The sequence below is a fragment of the Oikopleura dioica genome, chromosome PAR, assembly GCF_907165135.1.
Source record: "Oikopleura dioica chromosome PAR, OKI2018_I68_1.0, whole genome shotgun sequence".
In the NCBI taxonomy this organism is placed as follows: domain Eukaryota; kingdom Metazoa; phylum Chordata; class Appendicularia; order Copelata; family Oikopleuridae; genus Oikopleura; species Oikopleura dioica.
Genome location: NC_137293.1, coordinates 1,468,088 through 1,490,500, shown reverse-complemented (window position 1 = coordinate 1,490,500; position 22,413 = coordinate 1,468,088). Strand labels below are relative to the sequence as shown.

Genomic DNA, 22,413 nt, shown 5'->3' with positions numbered 1-22,413 from the left:
GCTCAAGAAAAGATTGACATAGGGAGTCAATGAATCATTGTTAGTGATGGAGTTTCATAAGAATGAGGGGTTTTAGGAAAAGGAAAAGAAGAAACTGACTTTATGCCACCCTAAAGATTTATAAGGTGTTAATGTTTCGCCCCTTCAAATACGGGTCAGAAAATATCTTTTCAAAATCTATAAGATAAGTTTATTTCAAACCATTTTCAATTTTGGTCGGTTCCATTTTTCGGCAAAAATCGCGAAATTCGGCTTCCAGATTTCTTGACGACGGATTTTTTTCAGTGAAGGTTTGTACTTTGGGACTTAGCGGCTAAGTCTTAGCCTAAGTCACTGAGGGTAACTCTATTTTTGTATTGAGTAACTATTATTCGATTATCACGTGTTTCACCTTGTTCGATTCGGCAGATTTTGCATGCGTTTGAAAAAGTCGATGATGTGTCGCGCATAAAACACCTGGATTTATACTTGTCATCACAAAAGAAGCGTCCCGCGTCAATAGATTTCTTCTTAATGCTAGTTATATTCTCGCTAAGACCACGCTGACTTGCCGTATCTCAATTTTCAGATTGGAGAAGCATAAATCTGTAAAAAACACGGACCAGTGCTAATTTGAGTTAATAAACGCCCGCAGCCGAACTCATAAACCGCGTGTTGACAGATACAGTATACTCAAGATTCCTACTCATGTTATTTATCGATTAGGCTTTAAACTTTGTAACTTTTTTATCAACGAATTGTTTCCCAAATTTTTGACTTTATTTTTGTGAATCCAATCCACTGTAACACCTCATCTATGATTAGTAATCATCTTATCAAAGACATGGAAGAAAATCTGACGAAGCGCTTTCACGACGAAAAAAATTGAAAGCTTGTATTTTCAACTTTATGTTTAGGCTAAGCAACTGCAAATGCATGGCGAATCGGGAAGATATTAAAAAGCAAACATTTCCGATTATATTTTCGGATCTAGGTGAAATATCTAAAAAAATTATTGTAATCTTAATGGCGAGCACTATTTGGTCGATGCCCTTGGAAACTTACAAAGATTAACTGAAACTGGAACGTCATCGGCATTTATTCCGAATCAACTGAATACAATGTAAGTCTTTAGAATAAAATATCGACTGTGTAAAGCTCAAGTTGAAGAGGTTTTTTCGTCTTTCACTTTGGATCTTCACATTCGAAATCATCACATTGAAATTCGCCGCAAAGAGAAAGACACAAAGGTATTTCCAGTCATCGTCATCTGAAAAAGGTCGAAAGAGAGGAGTATTATTATCTAATTATGAATTATATTTGACCATAACAAGCCGTCCAACTTCGAGAGAGAATAAATGCTTCTACTATGCTCCAGATTACAATTTAAATCGTTTCGAGGAGGAGTTTGTAAAAAGTTGAGGCCGTCTATTTGTCACTTAGTCACCATTTTTTTCAAACACCGTTCGAGTTAGCGCAAGGCTACATAGCTAGCAACCACTTTAACGCGAAAGTGTCTTCCGCCAGTTTCAAGGGAAAATTCTACTTGATGAGCGTCAAGCTCGGTGATCATTACATCAAGTTATCCACTACAATTGCTCTTAACAGCATTCGAAAAGAAGAAGAATTGGAAAAAGGTTGGAAGAAGAACGAGATTCAGATTCCAAAGGAATTAAGGGACTTGAATCCAATCCATGTGATTTCTTTGAGGAGGGTAGGAATTGCAAAAAAGAAAGGAATTTTTGTTTAAAATTAAAATTGTCACCCCTTAACCTTAGCCCGCCAAAAGTGGATTTTCTGGGGTACCCGCCAAGAACACCATATATTGCATCCTCCATTGTAGCCCGACACCATATTTTGTTTCTCATGATTTTATTGAAAGTCTATGTTAGAAAATAATTTTTTTGATCCATTAAAGTGGTCCCATGATGATTCTAGAGTTGATTCATACAAAAACTCACTCACTTGAATTTAAAAATTGAGGATCAGAGAAGATGACCAGGGTTAACTTTCGGCGAAATCGCTGGGAAAAAGCTGGGGTACCCGCCAAAAACACCATATATGGTGCACCAACAATTGTAGCTCGACACCATATATCAGAAACGCTAAGGTCTATCAGAAACTGGTCCAAGATCACAACATCGATAGATAATCGATCAAACCGTCTCAGCGTATCCTCAGTTTTCGAAAAAATTGTCAATGTTCAGCGCAGTGAGCAGAAATATGAACGATTTCCGAGTTGTGGTGTACCTTGGCGGGCTAAGGTTAAGGAGGTAGTCCCTGCTTTTTGCGATCTCGGCACTTTTTGAACAGCGCTCCCACAAATTTGCGCTGGGGTTGAGGGATACTAACTCTATGAATAGAAAGGTCGAACCCTGATGAAAATTTGAATTAATGGAATTTTATATGAGCTTTTGAAATGAGAGCTGCACCGTCGTGAGACGCGCAGCGTGAGAGAAGAAGCGGCGCGGCGTGAAAGCACTTGTTTTGAGAATCCGTGTGGAACATTAGGAAGCTTCAAAATTAATTCTGAGACTACAAAATTTTAGGTCTAACGGAGCACTTTCGACCTATCTAAATTTGAAAAAAATCGGATAAGAATTGCGAGAGGAGATAGAGTTTAACCAACTCATGTCATTTTCTCCGACTTTTTCTTTGACGATTCTGCTCATTTTTGATCTTTGAAAAGTAAAGACTTCGATGATCTGAAATCCGAAGAACTTTTTGAAAAAGCTTTATCCGTTCCGATTTTACGGCATCCTGAAAAGTAGGACACGGCGGGGCGCTGGGCGAGCGAGGCGCTGCGCGCTGATTTCATGTTCTACCCTTAAAGAAAAAAATTTGTCACCACGTAAATTTCTCAAGATTTTTGTTCATGGCAAAATATGCTGAAAATGCTTTATTTTCGGGTTTGTAGTTCCCTAAGAAGAAAAAAATACATAATCTAAATGGTAAATCGCTTTATTTTGCAAAAAACTTACTGTTATCAATGTTTTTAATACTTTTTATCTGCTTTTGATTGACTCAAGAAATTTTTTTGTCCGAAAAAGTCCCTTTAATTGAATTTTTTTGAGGCGCAGATTTCCGGCATTTTTCGCCAAAAAGTCCCTTTTCTTGGTGTCCCTTATCTTCGACTCGTGCTGTATTAATTTTTATGACTAGAAGGGTGATGACTGGCTACACTTACTGCATTTCTATAAAAATGATTGAAACATGAGTTTAAATCCTGACCTTCAATCCTGAATTCACAAATTTCCAATAAAAACCGTGATTTGTAAAAGTATCGGGGAGAAACTCATTTCAAAAATTACTTAAATAATCTCTTTATGGCGGAAGTGAAATTATAAATTAGACTGAAAAGCAATATCCTATCCAGACCACCGAAAAAAGCCGCGCTTTATGTGTTGCCCGGAAAAGATAAGCAGGAATTCAAACAGTGTTGACCCTTATAAATTTGCGTTTTTGAGAAATTATTAACTTGCTCTCCTATAAGTAAATGCGAAATATCTTTTCTGACATCATTCTTACAGAGATGACTATGGAGGTGTCACAAAACAGTATATTTGTGTGTTTTGGGAACTTGCCGCATTTTTGGGAGACTCTTAATTGTGCCGCCCTGCGCCAGCTCGCGTCGCCCGGTCTCTCCGAATTCGAAAATGGGGTAGGACCAACTCGTCTGCCCCCACTCCAGCGGATGACTAAAATGGCCAAAATATATTCCTAGGTCATGGTTGGGTCGGATAGGAGCCGGATGGTTTGGGATTATCAGGGCGATGGACGACGGCACAATTTTGTACCCCTCCCCCCCATTATTTTCGCAGCTATTCAAAAGCTGCATAGGACTCTCATTTATCGGAAACCGGATGGTGCCGGTAAGAAATCGGTGCCAGGTCCCAAACTTTTTCTTTTTTGGAAGGGGTAATGAGTCGGAGAAAATATTGTTTTGTGACTTTTCCTTTGATTACCGGCAGAAGTCACGCATGTTAAGGAACATTTCGTTGATGGAAAAACATTTCGAGGGATCGGAAAATGTCTTTATGTTTTATGCTTAATTGGCTTTCTTGACATGTTTTTCTGGTATGCTCGATTTTTCAAGATAACAAGATTCTCATAAAAATTCTAAAGGCCTGTGTCTATGGTCCTTATCTCGATTCTGGCGGATTTTGGCTGCATCATTGTTACAGAGAGAAGAACTGCATATTGGAGCTTTGGAGATCATTATTGTATTAAAAAAGCTCACTACTGGAAATCATTAACTCACGCCTTTGGAGTTCTTGCTGGCATCGCATGTTTGGTTTGTTTAGTTATTTTCGAGGTCGATAAGAATCAAATTGACTTAACGCTTATTAACAAATTGATAAGGTCCTTGAAAGCTGGATGTTGGGACTAATTATTTATTTCATTGTCAGTTGCCTTTTTCTTTTCATTTATGAATTCATAAAATTGCGTGTTCGGTGTAAGTACCATCATTTTTTCTTAGAATTATCTTTCACAAGTTTCGCGGCGCAAGCGGATCATTATGAATCTTAAAAGACACGAACAATGCCTTAAATTGGAGAAAGAAGTCAAAAGGGTTAAAGAAGAAAAGATAAGAGAAAAAGAAGAAGGAATATGGTTTGTTTTCTTACGCGAATTTTTTTCTGACAGTTTTAAGTCTTGAGTCAGAACTCGCATGGCTAGAAATGGAGGATGTTATCCGGTCATGTCAACCATGGAATGTCCTCGAAAGAACTTCTGTGCGTCTTCGGAAAGAAGGTAGATATATATTTTCTAGATGGGATAAAAAAACTTTCTGCAGAAAAAAATGACTTCTCCCTTTTTGAGCTCACAAGAAAGCCCGTTAATTTTTACTGGTCTAGATGCAACCGTGACTCAAAATATAAGACGATGGCGTCACAGATGACGCTTGAAGAATCTTCTTCTATCTGATGACGAAAACAGCCATTTTGGGCAAACTTTGAGTCACTTTTTGAATGATTTTCTGATGGAATTATTTGATGTTTAATTGCTCGAACGGAGGGGAAATCTTGGTTAAGCCACATATTCTTTTGGATAAATTTTGTTACAAATTGAAATTATTTCTTCCTATCTTTTTGCATGCATTTTTAGGACGTTAGCCCTGCGACAAAATTTGACAAAAAAAATAAAAGAAAATAAAATTATTTTCCTACATAGTCTTTTACGTTCTTTTTGATGAGTATTCAAGCGTGTAGAGTGATTTTCAAGTGATTTATAGCTGCAGATTTGTTTTCAATTTCATCTTGACCAAAACTTGTTAAGTTATTTATTAAATTCTATGATTTAAAATTGTTATCTTGAACTTTCTTGAAAATTGATTTTCAAAGGCAGAAAATCTCAGGTCAGCATTTTCATTATTCATTGTTTATTTTAGCTAATGAGCTCGAAATCGACGCTGACAAATATCTTGGTAAAGTTGAAGAAAGACCCACACAATCAAATTTTTGTGGCGTTTATCGAATTCCGGGATAAAAGTCAATCCTTATTTATAGAAGATGATAACTGAGAATTCTTTAATCAATAAATTTGCGCACAAATCATCGTCCATATTACAAACAAGACAGATTATTCACCTTGTTATTTGAATTTCTGATATTAAAGAGGGGAGGGTCGGTTTCTTGACTTCTTGACAAACATAACTCGAAAAATTTTTTATAAAATTTCTTTCTTTTTATTTTTCTGGATAGAAAGGGTTGAAACTTCGAACAGTTCGGCATCCCTAATGATTCGGAATTTCCCGAATGATTGGAAGAGAATATGGGGGTTTTTGTCTCCGAACGATTCGGATTTTTTTCGATCATCGTTGTCCGTAAAGTAAAATAAAAAGTATAGAACAACTAAGTAGTGATCTGTTTGGAAGTCAATCGATGCTCACGAGCCAAGAATATTTTTTTTTACAATTTTCTACAAGACAGGCGCGAAGCGCATTCAAGCTCGTTGACTCTATAAATCATAGGAATTTGAATTTCTGTTAATTCGAATGATTTCATTATCTACCGAAGGCCTTTGATCACATTTAATCGTGCGAAAATTCGACCCTTCTATTAAATGAAAGTTCGGTACACTCCCGAATCATTCGGAGAATCCCAAATGGTTCGGGCATATCCCGAATAATTCGGGAGGTTTACCCGAATTTTATTGGTGAAGATACGATTATAATGAATCAGCTTTCTTATACAATTTTTGACTATTCAAAAGATTATTTCTTGTGTCTTGTTTCTCCTCACATTATTTTTACAGTTATACTTCATGAAAATTACACCTTTTGGAGGCCACTCACTGTCACCGGAGCCTTTAAAAAATGGAACAGTTTTTTATCATCAAATGGTTCTTGAAAAAATTGAAAACCATCAATATCATTTAAAAGATTCTCAAATTTCAACCGCGACGTCAAAAATCATTTTGTCACATAATCAAGAATACTTTATTCCACTTCAAAATTTTCAGAAGCATTGTTATGCTGATATTGATTTATTTTTATTCGAAGATGTGAATATTTTTATTCGTGTTGTCCATGAACTTTCGATTAATGAAAATACTTGTTAGCTTCTTCCAGAAGCATATGCGATCCAACTAACGCGAACGAATGATTTTTTGAACGAATATCAATAAAAATAAAATACATCCTTCTTCGGTTCTTTTCTTTGTGAATTCCCATCATGACTTTTATCGGTGTTATCTTTTTTATTCATTATCAAGAAACATCATAAATTAATCAAAATGTCCTCCCTTCCTTTCCTCTGGCGCCAAGTCAAGAACTCAAAAGCCGAGTCCAACTAGTCAAAAGTGTTAGTGTCATCAAAGCTCAATTCAGAAACGCGAGAGCGCACTCAACGCGAGAAAGACAAATTTGGAATCTCCCCCGAGGGAAAACAACTCACGCATCTTTGTCCAACCATTAACGCCAGTTTTTATTTAGCAGTTTTTTCGCTCAACCACAAAGGAGAGACATCCATGAAATATTTTATTGAAAAAAATAACACATAGAAGAACTTGTCAAGAGAAAAATGTATGTACCTTGAATAGATCCTCCTTCAAAATCATAAAAAAGGGATTATTCATTCAAATGCCTTTCGAGTATTTCCTCTTTTTTTATTCTTTCCTGACAATTATTTTTAATCGACGACGCGTGAGGTCAAAGTGTCTAAAAGAAAAGCTGAAAATCTCAGAGCAGAAATGAACAAAGAGAAGTGTTAAGTTAATGACTCCCTTATTAATCTGCCAGAGATGGACAACAGATGCCTCTAGAAATTAATTAGCAGAGAGAAAGGGGATCTTGAAAGAAAAGGTACATTTGGATTTTGTTCTCACTGACCTTGTGGCTCATGCCTAGGTCTATTTTTGATGCATAATATTGAAAAAGACGCAAAAAAAACGATCGATTCTTCGGTGAAAAGAGCGCCCCGTTGTTTCGCCGAAATATTAATTCTCTTCCTTGCCATAAAAATCGCCGCGTTTTTTTGCTTTGATTGATCAAAATCATCAAATTTTTTATTACTTTTTCCTGAGTAAGTGATTTTGAAAGAGACGGCGAGGAGTGTTCCTTTTTACGATTATTTTTTTGATTTCCAGGAGAGAAAAATCAGTGTTTCAGAAGCTGAATAATGCTTGAAATAAGCGTTGGAGATGTCTGGGAGCTGGCGTCAACGATCTCTTCTCAGCTCGAAAAGTTGACAGCTGACATTGGCATCGAGCAGATTCAAGGCTTCGTCGACCCGACCATCCGCGCCCTTGAATTACTCGAAAGCGTTGTAGAAGAAAGATCACAGTTGATAGGAAAAGGGATGAGAAACAATAGAGACACAGACAGATAATGATTCTTTTTGTTGAATATTTGATCATCATCCAAAATAGAGCAAAAACTTACGGCGGAGAAAATCGCGGAGAATCTGAGAAACATGAGCAACCAAGAGAATAATAAAGAAGCAAAGAAAAGCGACAGCTGTGAAAAAGTGGTTTACGAAGAACAAATTTCAAGCAAAAACAATGAACTCAACCAATTTCAACAGGAACGGGCTCAAATAAAATGACCAAAATTGGCTTTTAGCTTGATTTTCTCAATAAAATTCATGAGATACAGTCGCTGATTGAATCAAGCCGACAGTATGTTTCTTCAGAATCCCCCTAAATCGATGGCTAAACCCTTAATCTTTCCCCTACCCTAATGAGAGCCTCAAAAATAGACCCTCGCGCAATACAAAATCAAGGACCAGCAGCAGCAGTCTGAGATCACTCGCCAGCGGCAAATGCTCGCCACGTACGAAAAACGCGTCACAGAATTATCCGATGAGCTCCGGCTAAAAGGTAATACAGTAAGAACTAACGAGTAAGTGAGTTACTGAATGTAAATCAATTTTAGCTATGCTCAGAGGAACTTTCCAGAAAAGCTTTGGTAAATCAAAAATTCGAAATATTTTCTTTCCCAAATTAACCCGAAATCGGCGTTCGACCAAGAATTTGGGAAAGAAAGTATTTCTGTTAGGGAGATCATTTTTCATTTCACAGTTTTGATATCAGATAATATTTTTGATATTGCTAATTAGAACAAATTTCTTATAAACTTTATTAATCGCGGTTTTCTTCTAACATCCCTTTTTAACAAACTCCTCTAGAATGCGCGATTCGGGAGCTAGAAGCCGACTGTGACACACTTGAAGGAGAAGCAAACAGGTCAGTTCTCCATCATTTTTATTGAGCTTATCTGTCTGGTAGACTGCTGGAAATCAACAACGAATTGAGGCTGACGCAAAATCTAACAATCGATTCGAGCATACCACCTTCTTTGGGCAATGATAGTATTGCCGCGGAAATATCAAATTGCGAAGATTCCTTCCCTGAAAATTTGCCAGACAGAACTGGACCAGAAGGCGAAGAATTTCAGGTATGACCGCGATTCTTTTATCAGAAAAAACCTTTAAATGAAGGAAGATGAGCAAGATCAGACCTGGAGCGCGAAAAAGTCCCTGGACGAAAAAGACAAACCGAGATACACTCTTTATGAATTGGAAGAAGTTCTCAATGAAAAGAACAAATACAAAGGTACAGAATGTCTTGAGGTACAGTACGCCAAGTGACCCGTTCAGAGCGTTGCTTTGTTTTGGAAGAGAAGCTAAGAGATTTGACAAACGATGAAAGTGTTTTATGGGAAGGATTGAGTATCAAAGACTTGGAAATGGTCGAGCCAACGACTGTAACTGCCCCGCCCACAGCTCCTCCTACTCCCTCAGGTACAGTCCCGTCTATGAACTCCTACTCAATCCCTTCAGATCCAAAATCAATACGAAAAATGATGTCGAAATGGTTCCGCGCTGGACCCACAGCATATCAAAACTATCATTCAAAATCTTCCATCCTCCCCTCTTCCGCCAGTAAATCAGAATTAATCCGATCCGATCCTGTTGACGATGACATAAAAACGCTCAAGATGAAAAAATGAAATGTCTTTCTTCAAAATCTTAAGTCTCCCGCAATTTTCTTCATCTTTCTGTAAAAAAAACTAAACGCAAAATAAAACAGAAAAAATTCTCACAAAAGGCGGTTATCTTTATTCATAGTACTCAAGTGGTAATCAATTTAAATTTTAATCTCTTCCGAAAAAGGCGAACATGGGAATTTCGACGACTTGAATGCCTTGGCCACTGCTGGCTCCGTCTTGAAGATGTGGTTTCTTGAAGGATTGGACTTTGTCGTTCTGAACATCGATGATCCAGTCAAGGTACTTCACCACGCTCGTGTATACGCCGGGATATCCTTAATCGATGTTTTCGAAACTGCTCTTACCAGAAATGGCTCTTACCGTCAAGTGCGCAACCCCGACCCCAGCTCGTGATCCCCGAGACCGTCCAAGCTCCATCCTCATTTTCGCACATGAAGGGCCCGCCCGAGTCGCCCTGACAAGTATCGGCTCCATTATCGGATTTGGCGCAGAACATATTATTGGTGAACATTTTCTGATACGTCTTGTGACATTTTTCTTGCGCGACGACGTGCAGATTTGCTGTCAAAATCGTCTGGCCTAAGTAGGATTGGAATTTGCTTGAGATTATTGGATCTTACTTCGATCTTTGGCGAGAACTTCCACAGTATCTCGTCTTTTTCTGCCACCAAAGATTCCATTGAACATGTGCTGGAATAAGCCAGTTGGAAAACCATCTTCAAAATATTTTTAGTTTTTGGTTTTCGATAAATCGAACCTGAAATCATTTCAAAAGTGTTTCTAAAACTGGGCGTTTTCGTCGTCGCTCCCCAGCCGGCAACTTCGCACCATTGATCTTTCCCTGGCCTCGTCGTAGGCAAACACGCTGGCTGAATATAATCAGTATATTCCAACACCTTTTCGAATTCCAAAACAGCGATGTCATGCTCGTCAGATTTTTTCGGGTCATATTCTTGTGGCACAAAGTAGCGGCGCAGATTCGAGCGGAAGATTCGTTCTTTCGCAGCGGCGGAGAGGTCGCGGTCTTTTTTCGTCAAATCTTTGATGTTGAAAACGCCGGCGTAGACGGAGTTGTCAGCGTAGTTGCCACCGATGCAGTGGGCAGCGGTGAGACCGAATTTTCGGGAGATGATGGTGCCACCGCAAGTGATCTTCTTTCTGAAAGATGTTAAATTATCGTAAATACGATTTGACAACAATTAAGGGGACCCGATGTTTATTTCTGAAGGCCAGCATGTAAGTGATTTAAGAGAGTCAAAAGACGAGGACATTTTTTTACGCGATCCTCCAAGTAAAATGAATAATTGTGGTTTCTTACTTGTATCCAACAGCAAGCATCCATGGATGCTGCCCCCAGGAAGACTCCTCTCCATTCACTATCCTCAGCTGTCTGCCAGACGGGACTTTTGGCATTCCGCAAGTTTCCATAGTTTGATCAGGATAAACTCTTTGAGGTACGAAAGAATCGGGTGCTGTAGAATATTCTGTTGTTGGTTGATCCGTTGTGTAAGTTGACATCACTGTCGTTGTTGTTTCTTCAGGAAGAGTGCAAACTACTGTCCCTTCCTTCAGCCTGTTTGTGTCCAAGCATTCGTATTCCTCCCTGCAGCCGCCGTTGTCAAACATGCACTCGTTGCAGGCAAAGTCTGTGTTGTCGCAATATTCCCATCGTAAATTTGGATCTTCTGTGAAGCACCAGCTCCCGTTTATATCATCGTCTGGGTTTCTACAGTAATTATGGTCGCCCAGATTTTTGTTGGGGAAAACTTCTGGCGTCTTGTCGTGATGATGGGGATACTGGGAAGTCCAGTTTTGACATTTTCTGCCAGAAGCGGAAGTTGAAAGCGTTCCCAAATAGTTTCGAGGAAGAGGGCCCGATCGTGGCGGACATTTTGTTAGTTTAAACTCCTTATGGCCTTTTGAGGGCTTTGGGAATGGAAATGAGCCCATGCCAGGGGTGCTTCCAATGATCTGCATATTGCCATTGAAATCGCCGAAGAATTCATCGATCCAGCTGAGCGCCCCGTTCTGCTGAGGGTTGCATAAGTCACAGGTTTTTCGACAGTAGTTTGAGAAAAGCGAACAAGTATTTGGTCGACAAATGTGAGGGACGGTGTCGACACATTCTTGCTCGTCATCTGAAGATTCGGGAAAGCCAGAGGAGAAGTTGGGGATGGTGATGACGAAAGCGCTTTCACATAAAATTGAGTTCAAATTTCGATGTATCTGTGTATACTTTTACAAACATGCTTATCATCAATCGCAGGCATTAGCTATTAAATTTGGGTCGAATTAGTGAAGGCAGTAATAATTTTATAGTAAGAGACTGAATAAATCCGAGTTATGGTTTCTTTTTGAACTCTAAATAAAGCAAAGCAGCACCATAGTTTCATTTTTTCTTCTTACTTTTCTCTTTCAAAAATCTTTTTTAAAAAGATATTATACAGGTTGATAAGTTTCTTCGAGAAAAATTCTTGCAAATTCTGGGTCTCAAGTTTTGGTAATGAGTGCCATTTTTCTGAGCGAGAATACCTCCAGGGGATGATTACTCCAACGCTTCACGTTTCGATAAACAGAACATGCAACGTGTTCTATTGCGAGACGTAATTATGAAACCACTCATCTCTTCCGCTTTTCCTGCTTAAATCTGCACCGAGGCCTAAACAATGCCAGATCCAAACTTCAAGTCGCTTCAAATTTGGAAATAAGCCACAAATAGTTTTTATGGATTAATTTATTGAATAAAATAAAAATAGAATTTATTGCTTTTTGGGAGTAATGTTCACACCGGTCAAAGACTGCACTATCGTTGGAAGATTGCTTACAATATCAAGAACTTCTCCAGCCAGTTTCGCGCAACCAATGTGTCCACCACCAGTGGAGACCATCGTGATCTTCCTGGCATTAGCGAGGGGAGCGGCGATTTCTTGAGCAACCTGAAGAAAAACTTAAACATGGACTTAAAAAAATCAAAATCAGTATTTCCGAAAACGAGGGTTTCCCGAAACCTTGGATTTCCCCGGACAAAGGAATTGCCAAAATCTCCTTTACGTTTAAAATGACTAAAGTCATTTACCTGTGGAAGAGTATCCAGAATCATATCAACAATGGCCGCATCTTGATACTTATTCCACGCCTCAGCCTTCCTTCTCATCTGCTGAGCCTCAGCTTTTGCCTTTTCATTGATCGCAAAAGCTTCCGCTTCTCCTTGCAGTTTGATAAGTTCGGCCTCGCCCTCGGCTTCGAGAACCATTCGTTGTCGCGCAGCTTCGGCTTCGATCTCCATTTTGTACTTCTCCGCTTCAGCTGGTTTTCTGATTCGCGCGTCGAGTTCCTTTTTGCGTCGCATGATTTCTTGCTCTTGAATTTCAATCTGACGCCGTTTCTCTTGGACTTTCACCTCCATCTCCGCGATTTTGACGTTTTGCTTTGTCTTTGCTTCTTGAAGTTTCTTTGCAAGATCGGAAATGGCCTTCTTGGTTTGGACCTCTTTTTCGTTTATGGCTGCTTGGAGCCTTTTGTCGCGTTCAGCTTCTTTGCGTTGTTTTTCGTTTGTGAACTAAAATTCATATTACCAGGTATAATGGCTGACGATCAGAAAAGCTTACAAATGATTCCGCCTGAGCTCTATTCGCTTTTGACTGTCCAATTATCGTAGTCATCTCATGACGGGCTTTTCCTATTCTACCATCGGCCTTCACTCGCGCATCTACGCCTTTTCCGATAGATTCAAAGTATCCGTTGTCGTCGTTCTGGTCGTTGAGAGTGTAAGATGTTATAGTGAAACCAAATTTCATCAAGTCAGTCGCTGCTGTTTCGTGCACTTCCCTATTGAATTTAACCTTGTCTATCAAAGGGTTCAAATTGACTTAATTCTTGGGGTAATAAGGTTCATACTATCACATATACTCTATGTAGGCTACTATAGACTGTAGTCTAGTATTTGAATGATAAAATAGAAATAGAACCATGCGCTTTCCAGATCTCCTCAACAGTCATCGATCCAATAATTGCTCGTTGATGGCCCTCCATCGTCTGCTTGAGTGCTTCCTTTATTTGATAGTCCGTCTTCCCAAGAAAGCAGCGGACTGCTCTCTCAACCATTTTTAAATCAGTGCCTGGGATCTTGACTTGTGCCGTTCCTTTGCAATTTATCGGGACACCCAATTTTGTTGTTGCCCCTCTGAATCAATATAATCACCATGTCGATAACAGTTTGAGAACAAACCTTGATTCCAGGTCAAGCGTTATGAGTTTCAAAGACATTTTCTGAAATTTCTGTACTCCAGGCAAGACGAACTTGGAGCCAGCTTTTTGAATGTGTGGCTGCTTGTGGAATAAGCCAGAAACAACCATGACTTCGTCGACCGTGCATGTTTCCATACCCATGGCGAGTGCTTGAGCCCTTTTACTGTACTTGAAAACTGATTACCCTGCTCTTCTGTGATAGTAAATAAGCCTGTATTCTAGAGACGATCGTATTCCCTGCTATGGCTCGAGAAAGGTCTCTAGTTTTAGTGGTTGTTCGCAATAATCATATATTCTACAGATGCTGGAATGAAAGTCAGCTGATTTTAAAACAGAAAGAAAGTAATTATCAAAAGCTAGGCACGACGAAATTACGTGGAATTTTTCCACGAGTCGTAGAAGTTCTTCAACGCATCCCAAATTGTCATGGTAAGGATTGTCTGCAAAGCATGTCTTGGATATCCAGCCCGTAGACCCTTAAAATCTTTCAAAACAGGACTGACAAAGATGGTACCTTTAAATAGGCGCTAGAACCCTCTTCTTTCCAAATTTTGCCAAGAGCATCAATCGTACCAGTGTAGTAAAGGCCCTTTTTCGTCACTGGATCGACAGGTTGGTTGAAAATTCTAGTAGAAACGACGTCAAAGGGAGACATGAATAGCACCACGAAAACGGAAGCGACTACGGAAGAAACAGCAGTAGTAAGGAACCAATTTCCTTCAAAAACAGGCCCAAGAAGCTCCTGAAGAAAGCTTGAATCAAAGTAAAAAGGGAATGAAAACTGACCTTGGATTTCGTAAAACTAGTAAGTTGGGCGCCACTTCCAACAGTGACTCTTGCAATTTGCGCTGGCGATCCACGCCAAATTCTAGCGATGCCTCCTTCACCCACTTCTTTTCGGAACCATTGGAGCATTGGAACATTCGCCTCTTGAAAAAGAAAAGTGGAGGAAAGTATGCGTTTTTGAAGTACCTTTGTGTTGACTTCCAACATTGAGGTTGGAAAGGGCTTGCTGCTGAGTTTTGAGTAAATAAAACGGAGATCTTGACGGTGGTTTTGGAAAAATAAGGGGACACCCGGGTTTGAACCGGGGACCTCTCGATCTGCAGTCGAATGCTCTACCACTGAGAGACGTTACAAATTTACCGGGGCAAATGCGTCAAATACAGTGCTGTGATTGGCTGAATTAGGGACACGTAGCCCTTTGAAAAATGAAAAATCGCCATAAATCCGAAAATTTTTGAGATCTCGAAAATCTGAGATGATACAGGCATAGAGCTTGTGATTCTCTACCGATCCGTATAAAAATGTCTGGGGCTACGATGTAACCCCTAGGCTCTAGAGCAATAGTAAGTTTGCCCCGGTAATTTTGTAACGGCTCTGAGCTATATCCCCACGTGGGAGGCCTTTAATTCGGAGCTATTTGAATTCATTTTGGGTAAATGTCACGCTCGGTTTATTCTTCGGTAGAAAAAGCCGCGTGGAGTTTTTAATTCCAGAAAAATACCGAAAATAGTCAAATATGTTCAATCATTGATTGTTATAATTACAAATTATTCGTAAACCACTTTCCCAACACCTCCACCAACAGCGCCAGAAAGCATGCCAGCCGGAAGCGCGGGCACACCAACTGCACTCAAATTGTCGAAAAGCGTCAATCTCGATCCATTCATCACCACTTGATACATGAGTCCAGCGGAGAGGCCTGACCAAAGAGCTCTGAAGCCATCGGATTTGACGATAAGAACTGCGGACTTGGAGGTAGAAGTGTAGGTTTTGTGATAGGACTTGGTCAGCTCGCCTTGGAGTTGCATTCGCGTTTTCACGAGTTCGATTGGATGCTAGAAGATTTGATTTACTTCGAGTTCTGGTCAAAAATGAAGGCGCTCGAAACTTGTCTTACAGTAACAGTGGTTGCTAATGTACAAGCAACGGCATTGATGCAAAACTTCTCTCCCAAGCTTGTGTTATTCATTTTCCAGTTCTTGTTTTCTTTCTCCCGATTTCGAGCAAATTTTCAGTCATTCAGAACATTCAAATCATTCATTTTTTCAAGAAATCTCAACTTTTCCACATTCTACAATTCTAGCGTAACAAAAAGACAACTTTTTGGTTGAAAGGATGCATTTTTTTATTGCAATTTCCCGAATATAAAGCGGTTACAGTACCAGGGCTGCACAATTGGATTGGAATCCAATTGGTTTCCAATTCCAATTGGATTGGATTGGTAAATTGGTTGGAAAAAGGCGGGAAAATCAGGGTCTGTCCAATTGGACAGCCCTTCCAATTGGAAAATGGGGGTCCAATTGGCAACTGGTCGCCAATTGGTAAATTGGCAAAATGATTGGATCGAAGCACCTCTTTCCATGCGGAAATGCCAGATTATGCTTGAATCAGTGCCTCAAACGACCAGTTGGGCAATAATTTTCGATCTTTAAGTCAAAAGAATTGGACTGATGGTGGGATTTTCGATAGATAAGGGCTAGAAAAATAAGTTTCGAGGGACTTTTGATTCAGTTAGAGGAGCAAGAGGGCAAAAATAGTTGTAAAGAATGCAAAAATTAACGAAATTTAGGAATTTTCTTCGGCGAGGGCTTGCCAAACTGCCTGAAAGCGCCGAATTGCCCGAAAGTGCTCATATTGCCCAAATGTCCGAAATGCCCGCTCTTGCCCGGCCAAATTTTAGGAGCTAAGCTGTCCGAATGCTCGGCCGAACGCTTTTTCCCCGAATGCCCGATGCCGATTCGCTTTAAAAATTCTCTCGTTTGTAAATTTTAAAGGATTATTTTCAATGAACTCATTAAAAAAACTGAATTTTCCAATTAGAATCCGATTTTTTTGGCGGACCAATCGGCAATTGGAATCTTGCTTCCAATTGGCACGAGTTTTCCAATTGGACAGCCAAATTCCAATTGGAATTGGAGTTGGATTGGAATTTGGTTGGATTGGCAAAATTTGGGTTGGATTGGATTGGCAGTTGGTTGGAAAAATCCAAATTTTTTGCCAATTGTGCAGCCCTGACAGTACTACTGATATAGAAAAGGAGATATTGAATAAGGGCAGAAATAAGAAGAATGAATGGGTAAAGAGCTTTTTAGGACATGAAAAGCTTGGTGCACTGGGCTTTGGTATCGTCTGGGGAGGTGACAGTGTTGCCCTTTGTTCGCTCGGAGCTGAAGATTTCGAAGTCGTTACCGCCTTGGAAGGTCTTGTCGCCGAAGAAATAGACTGAAAACAGGTTGTAAGAGAAAAAAGATGCCATAGAGACATAGTCTGAGCCTGAGAAAATCGAGAAGCCGCGTGCGCCTTCGAGCAAAACAGGTTGAAAGCGCGGCTAACTTTATTTTTAACTCGAAGGCGCAAGCGGCTACTCCATAAAAAGCACTCTTATGAGCAGTAAGGTTACCTTCGTCGTATTCTTCCAAAAACTGGAGGCAGTAGGTCTTGTCCCATCCGGTAGGGAAGACGTCGAAGGAGATCTGTCCGCCGATAGAAAAAGTAAGCTTGTCGCCGAACTTTTCTTTCAAAGAACTGACCATGGCCGGCCGGATTTTTGCCGTTTTGTCGTACTGGTCGAATGCGTCGCGCTCTGAAAAAATGTTTTCATGGTTTGCTTGAGGGGTAAAAGTTACCAGCTTGGCTGCATTGTCGACCGATGGGGGAGACGTTGATCATTCCTTTTCTGAATTCGATGAAGGTTCCTCGTTTGACTGGAATGCGGATGTCGGCCATCAATTTGAAGATGTGATTCGTCAGGTCCTGAATACAGCATCAAGATCCGCTTCGATCCCTTTCATTTCGAACCTGGTAGTATTCTTCGCCGACTTTTTCAATAAACGATGTTTCCGCGAGTTTCGCTCCATCCTTGAACGCGACGAGGCCGTTTTCAGAAAAGACGTACTTGAACATTTTCTCGATTGGAACATCGGAACAAGCGCCAAGTTGTTCTGTGATCTTCTTATAGTCACTTCCTCCGACGATTCCGACGGTCACGTGTTTCTAACAGAAATATTTAGATAATCATAGGGTTCAATGGGGCTTTTTAACGTCCAAAAAAGCCGCAAGCGGCTTTCCATCAATTCAACTTTCTTGCTTGTCTACCGTACCTGAAGTTCCTGCATAAAATCGTGCATCTCCTGAGTAATGGCTTTTCTTGGGACAGTCAGTGTTCCGTCGACGTCAAAAAGAGCAATAACCTTCTTCGTCATGTTTTCTCAAGAACTTGAAATTTACGGAGGAGCGAGCGTAAATTGAAGACGAAAAGCGACGTGTTGAAGAGCCGGGCGGCAATTGGATGATTCCGCCAGGGGCATTTTCACAGTTTATAAACTCGAAGAACAAAGAAAATGCTGTTTTGACAGATAATAAGGGTTTAATTAGGGTTCTGTTTTGGAGTTTTTACGAGATGAATTTGGAAAAGAACCAATTTTTTATGTTTGAGGGAATTTCTCGATAAAAATTAAGATCGAGGTTTCGTGAAGGATCGAATTTCTATTAGAACTCGCGTAAATCGCGAAAACTTGGTGATTTTCGCGGCGGAATGAAATTTTAGCAGGAATGGTTCGATCGAGCGAGCATGCGTCGTGACTCACCTACGCATTTCACTTGCGCCGCCAATTGGAGCGCGCCATTCCTCAGTTTCAAAATGAGAAAGATAGAAAAATAGTAAAATGTCGATTTTTTCAGAAGACTTTCATAGAGAAATTTCCCCGCGTCTTAGACTGATACTCTAGTGATTAGTTGCCACGTTCTTGTAAAACGATATCGAAGGAAAAGCCGTGCAATGCTTCAAATGTGTCTTTCTTCTTTTGACTAAATCAACTTGCTATATTGTTAAATGCAGCACATTAAATGCCATATCAAATTCTTGGCACAGAATTCAATGTTTTGTCGAGTGAATTTTTCTTCCTTAAAATTCTATCTTTTCAGACCGTACCGGACCGAATTTGCCCATCATGACTGAGCAAATGACCTTCAAGGGTTCCCTCAAGGGCCACAACGGCTGGGTTACCCAGATCGCCACCACCCCCATCTTCCCGGACATGCTCCTCTCTTCTTCCCGAGACAAGACCATCATCATGTGGCACTTGACCCGAGAGGAGGGCTCCTACGGAACTCCCAAGCGACGAATGCAGGTAAAACTCATCTTCCCGAAATTCTTCTCGATTCAACCAACTCTAGGGTCACTCCCACTTCGTCTCTGACGTCGAGGTTAGCTCCGACGGCCAGTACGCCCTCTCCGGCTCCTGGGACGCCACCCTCCGACTTTGGGACCTCGCCAGCGGCAACACCGTTCGACGATTCGTCGGCCACACCAAGGACGTCCTCTCCGTCTCCTTCTCACCAGACAACCGACAGATCCTCTCTGCCGCCCGAGACCGAACCATCAAGCTCTGGAACACCGTCGGTGTCTGCAAGTTCACCATCCAGGAGAACTGCCACACCGAGTGGGTTTCCTGCGTCCGATTCTCGCCCCTTCCCCAGACTCCCGTCATCGTCTCCGCTGGCTGGGACAAGCTTGTCAAGGTAAAACTTAATCTTCAGTATTTGAAAAGAAATAGCCGTTTGTGATTATTTTAAAATATTTCTATGATTTTAAGAGTTTTCTAATTGCTTGAATTCAGGTCTGGAACCTTACCAACTGCAAGCTGAAGCGAGATTACCGAGGCCACACCGGCTACCTCAACACCGTCAACGTCTCCCCCGACGGTTCCCTCTGTGCCTCCGGTGGCCGAGACGGCCAGGCCAAGCTCTGGGACATCGGAAGCGAGGAAGCCAAGCCCCTCCACACCCTCGAGGCCGGCGACGAGATCTACGCTCTATGCTTCTCTCCTAACCGATACTGGCTCTGCGCTGCTGCTGGCGGCATCATCAAGATCTGGGATCTCGAGCAGAAGAACCTCGTTGATGAGCTCAAACCCGAGGTAATTTAGAATATTCTTCCAGCTCTTTCCAACCGTTCCTTTTCAGGTCGTTGCCGACGGTGGCCGAGCCGAATGCATCTCCCTCTGCTGGTCCAGCGATGGTCAGACCCTCTTCTCTGGCTACAACGACGGCCAGATCCGAGTCTGGTCCATGTCCATCCGCTCTGTCATGTAAAAGGATAACGACGTCGAATACAAGCAGTTTTCTGTGGCAACACTGTTACTTGCGCGCCTGTCGTGCAAAAGCCAGGAGCACCTCTTTTGGTGTTCCTGTCGTGACAACAGCTCCCCACATACTGCTAGTGGATGTCTTACTAAAAAAAATAAAAAGTGTTCCTCGCAAGAGCGAATCTTTAACAAAAAAATCGCCAAAGAAAAGCTTCATCGTTTTTCTTGATTGTTGTTTCTCGTGTTTTATGCAGTTGAATGAATGGCAAAAAGCAAGCAGGAATAGATCATCGCAGGGATTATCAAAGAAAATGAAAAGGCGAGGAATCCAAGGGATGGTTTCTTGAGTTCTTCGTAGATCTTGAGGTTGTCTTCTCCTTTTAGTGTGCTTTGGAAGGACCTTCACAGCGTTAGAATTAGAGGAAAAGGAGGGTTTTACCGTGAAATGATGAGAAAGAGGCATTCGGAAAAGAGAAAGAATCCAGGGTTCGACAAAAGGAGGGCCATCCCGAGACCTTTCATGATTTCAACTCGGACTGCGACGCTGACATCTTCAATTTCCTCGAATTTCACTGAAGAAATGACGGTTTTTGCACTAGAATCAGGACAGAAATCATACCTAGGCCAAAAGGCCACGAAATCGAATACCCGATTCCTCGAGTAAGAACCGTCTTGAGGGATGTCTTTTCGCCCACGTGATTCAAGAAAGTGCAGCTTGTCGAAATAATGAAGTGGACGAGAATGACTGTAATGGCGGCAAAGAAAATATGCGCGAACTAAAGAAGATTACTTGTTTTCAAGTCTTATTTGTTTCTTACCGAACTTTCGGATGTTTGAGGAACGGAATTTGCGACAATTCCGATCCAGCAAAACGAATTCGCGAGTTGAAAAAGGTTGAAAAGCATGAAAGCAATGTTCGTTCGGATTCTGACTTGCGTTTCAAAAAAGGCGTAGATGTAAAAGGTCAGATAAATAGCCAAGCGGAGGGACCAAATTGTCAGTTTCCAGCAAAACGCGAGAAAGAGAATGATGACGCTCAAATCCAGCGGAATAACCAGCCAAATTTTCAAAGAGTCATTAGTTATTTTGCAAATATAAAGTAGGAAGGTCCAAAAGAAAGTGATTTGAATAGCAGTTACTCGTTGAAAATGAACGAAAGTTTCTTCGAAGGCCATTCTGTGTCTCTCCAAATTAAGTACGTAAAAGTTTCTTTCTGTCCTTCTTCTCTCTGCTGCTGAAGCTTGTTTATCAACATCTTTGATGATTTTTTCGTAGTATTTTTGAAGATAGAGCGTTTTTCTTTCGGCAGAAGAATCTCTTATCTTCAAGAATCCTTTTCCAATGATGGTGACCAGGAGATAAAGAATAATGGGAAGAAAAAGAGACGAATCAGGAGTAAAAATCGCCTGAATTTGGGCTCAGAAACCTGAGTAGAAACCTGAGTCAGGCTCAAATCTACACAGGTTGCCGAACCCAAGCCTGAATAAAACAAAAAACCAGGAAAATAAAATCGGCAATTCCATCACAAAATAGAAATTTCCATTCTGATAGAAACTCAAAATTCTTCATTCTTTCCGCAAGTGGTGAAAGTTCTTCATCCTTGATTCCAATTTTTTGCTTCAATCGAAGTCTGATATCGACAATCTCTGATATTTCCGAAATCTCTTCATCGAGCGTTTCATAATTTGATCCAGGGAGGGAGAAAAGGCTTCTCATCAAAAGAATAGGGAGAAAAAGGGATGATGTTTTACAATTGTGAGATCACACCTGCGAGGAAAGAGGATGAATAGACGTGATAAGCTATATTCTGGACTCGTGGCTTTCTAGAGCTCTTTTCTTACGTACGGGCATCATTTTACAGTCACGCAAATGGTCATTATTACAGTGTTGCGTTGATTGAAGAAAAAATGATATTTGTTGATGATTTTCTAGCGTTATTTTGACCAAGGGCCAACTCAAGTTAATCCATCGCGGAGGCCCTTAATTGTTACGCAACAACTTGAAGATTGGGGCACGTTTTTGTATTTGCGCGGGAGACGCACTCGCGCAATCTTGCGTTCGATAAAAGGAAGAAATAGATTACTCATCAGATAAAGACTTATCCACGAACAAACCCGTCAGAAAAAATAAACGTCAAAATATGGCAGAGAAACTTTACTTGTCAGAGAAACAGGAAGGCACACAGAAATTAAAGATTGGGATCATTAAAAACTTTAATTAAAATAAAATTGAGAATTTATTTGAGAAAAATTAAGAATCCCAAAATCGGAAGAGGAAAAGAAAGATTTGGAAAACAACAATGAAAAAACGAAAGAAGAAAAACTGACAGTTGAAAACTGGAAATGTATAATCGGCATGTTTATTGTTCACTTCTTTTATGGTGGTCTTTTGAAGTCGTTGTCGATTATGTATTCACCATGGCAGGCTACGTTTAATGTCAACAACGCCGAGGTAGATTCAATGAAAAGTGCCCTTATCTCAGGTCTGTAGGTCGCTGTTATCTTCAGTGCTTTGGCTACAAGCATGCAGTGTGGCGCCTTTACTTCCAAATTCCTCCAATCTTACGGGCAGAAAGTCCTCTTTCTCGCCTCTGTCATCTCTTTCATCGGCGCTATTACTGCCTACCTTGCCAACACGCTT

The 22,413-nt window shown here is 40.7% G+C and overlaps 8 protein-coding genes across 8 annotated transcripts; 3 read left to right on the top strand and 5 right to left on the bottom strand.

The window, feature by feature from the left end:
- The first annotated feature begins 3,104 nt into the window (after nt 1–3,104).
- Nucleotides 3,105–5,537, top strand: LOC145704350 (uncharacterized). Its single transcript, XM_081781803.1, has 6 exons — nt 3,105–4,056; nt 4,105–4,294; nt 4,342–4,435; nt 4,476–4,593; nt 4,634–4,734; nt 5,372–5,537. Exons 1-6 carry the CDS (start codon nt 4,046–4,048, stop codon nt 5,467–5,469), a joined length of 612 nt encoding a protein of 203 aa, XP_081637929.1. The 5' UTR covers nt 3,105–4,045; the 3' UTR covers nt 5,470–5,537.
- A 2,264-nt stretch (nt 5,538–7,801) lies between these two features.
- Nucleotides 7,802–9,519, top strand: LOC145702987 (uncharacterized). Its single transcript, XM_081780288.1, has 7 exons — nt 7,802–8,006; nt 8,181–8,301; nt 8,610–8,667; nt 8,710–8,878; nt 8,922–9,036; nt 9,081–9,224; nt 9,264–9,519. The coding sequence occupies exons 1-7, from the start codon at nt 7,896–7,898 to the stop codon at nt 9,431–9,433; spliced, it is 888 nt and encodes a 295-aa protein (XP_081636414.1). The 5' UTR covers nt 7,802–7,895; the 3' UTR covers nt 9,434–9,519.
- LOC145702982 (plasminogen-like) lies at nt 9,520–11,927 on the bottom strand. Its single transcript, XM_081780283.1, has 5 exons — nt 10,752–11,927; nt 10,191–10,591; nt 10,054–10,149; nt 9,794–10,012; nt 9,520–9,747 (listed from the first exon to the last, which is right to left on the bottom strand). The coding sequence occupies exons 1-5, from the start codon at nt 11,408–11,410 to the stop codon at nt 9,578–9,580; spliced, it is 1,545 nt and encodes a 514-aa protein (XP_081636409.1). The 5' UTR covers nt 11,411–11,927; the 3' UTR covers nt 9,520–9,577.
- Nucleotides 11,928–12,155: 228 nt separating this feature from the next.
- On the bottom strand, nt 12,156–13,973 carry LOC145702985 (flotillin-1-like). The gene is made up of 5 exons (XM_081780285.1): nt 13,662–13,973; nt 13,410–13,616; nt 13,042–13,282; nt 12,510–12,992; nt 12,156–12,369 (listed from the first exon to the last, which is right to left on the bottom strand). The coding sequence occupies exons 1-5, from the start codon at nt 13,820–13,822 to the stop codon at nt 12,193–12,195; spliced, it is 1,269 nt and encodes a 422-aa protein (XP_081636411.1). The 5' UTR covers nt 13,823–13,973; the 3' UTR covers nt 12,156–12,192.
- Nucleotides 13,955–15,769, bottom strand: LOC145702986 (solute carrier family 25 member 34-like). Its single transcript, XM_081780286.1, has 6 exons — nt 15,585–15,769; nt 15,255–15,522; nt 14,654–14,725; nt 14,468–14,610; nt 14,196–14,423; nt 13,955–14,157 (listed from the first exon to the last, which is right to left on the bottom strand). Exons 1-6 carry the CDS (start codon nt 15,654–15,656, stop codon nt 14,053–14,055), a joined length of 888 nt encoding a protein of 295 aa, XP_081636412.1. The 5' UTR covers nt 15,657–15,769; the 3' UTR covers nt 13,955–14,052.
- Nucleotides 15,770–15,833: 64 nt separating this feature from the next.
- On the bottom strand, nt 15,834–17,956 carry LOC145702988 (uncharacterized). The gene is made up of 5 exons (XM_081780289.1): nt 17,788–17,956; nt 17,486–17,680; nt 17,314–17,440; nt 17,088–17,270; nt 15,834–16,909 (listed from the first exon to the last, which is right to left on the bottom strand). Exons 1-5 carry the CDS (start codon nt 17,887–17,889, stop codon nt 16,776–16,778), a joined length of 741 nt encoding a protein of 246 aa, XP_081636415.1. The 5' UTR covers nt 17,890–17,956; the 3' UTR covers nt 15,834–16,775.
- A 617-nt stretch (nt 17,957–18,573) lies between these two features.
- On the top strand, nt 18,574–19,935 carry LOC145705399 (small ribosomal subunit protein RACK1-like). Its single transcript, XM_081782863.1, has 4 exons — nt 18,574–18,816; nt 18,863–19,207; nt 19,306–19,605; nt 19,652–19,935. The coding sequence occupies exons 1-4, from the start codon at nt 18,637–18,639 to the stop codon at nt 19,778–19,780; spliced, it is 954 nt and encodes a 317-aa protein (XP_081638989.1). The 5' UTR covers nt 18,574–18,636; the 3' UTR covers nt 19,781–19,935.
- Nucleotides 19,936–20,003: 68 nt separating this feature from the next.
- On the bottom strand, nt 20,004–21,508 carry LOC145705398 (uncharacterized). The gene is made up of 5 exons (XM_081782861.1): nt 21,253–21,508; nt 20,592–21,179; nt 20,393–20,549; nt 20,213–20,345; nt 20,004–20,173 (listed from the first exon to the last, which is right to left on the bottom strand). Exons 1-5 carry the CDS (start codon nt 21,487–21,489, stop codon nt 20,020–20,022), a joined length of 1,269 nt encoding a protein of 422 aa, XP_081638987.1. The 5' UTR covers nt 21,490–21,508; the 3' UTR covers nt 20,004–20,019.
- Nucleotides 21,509–22,413: the final 905 nt, after the last annotated feature.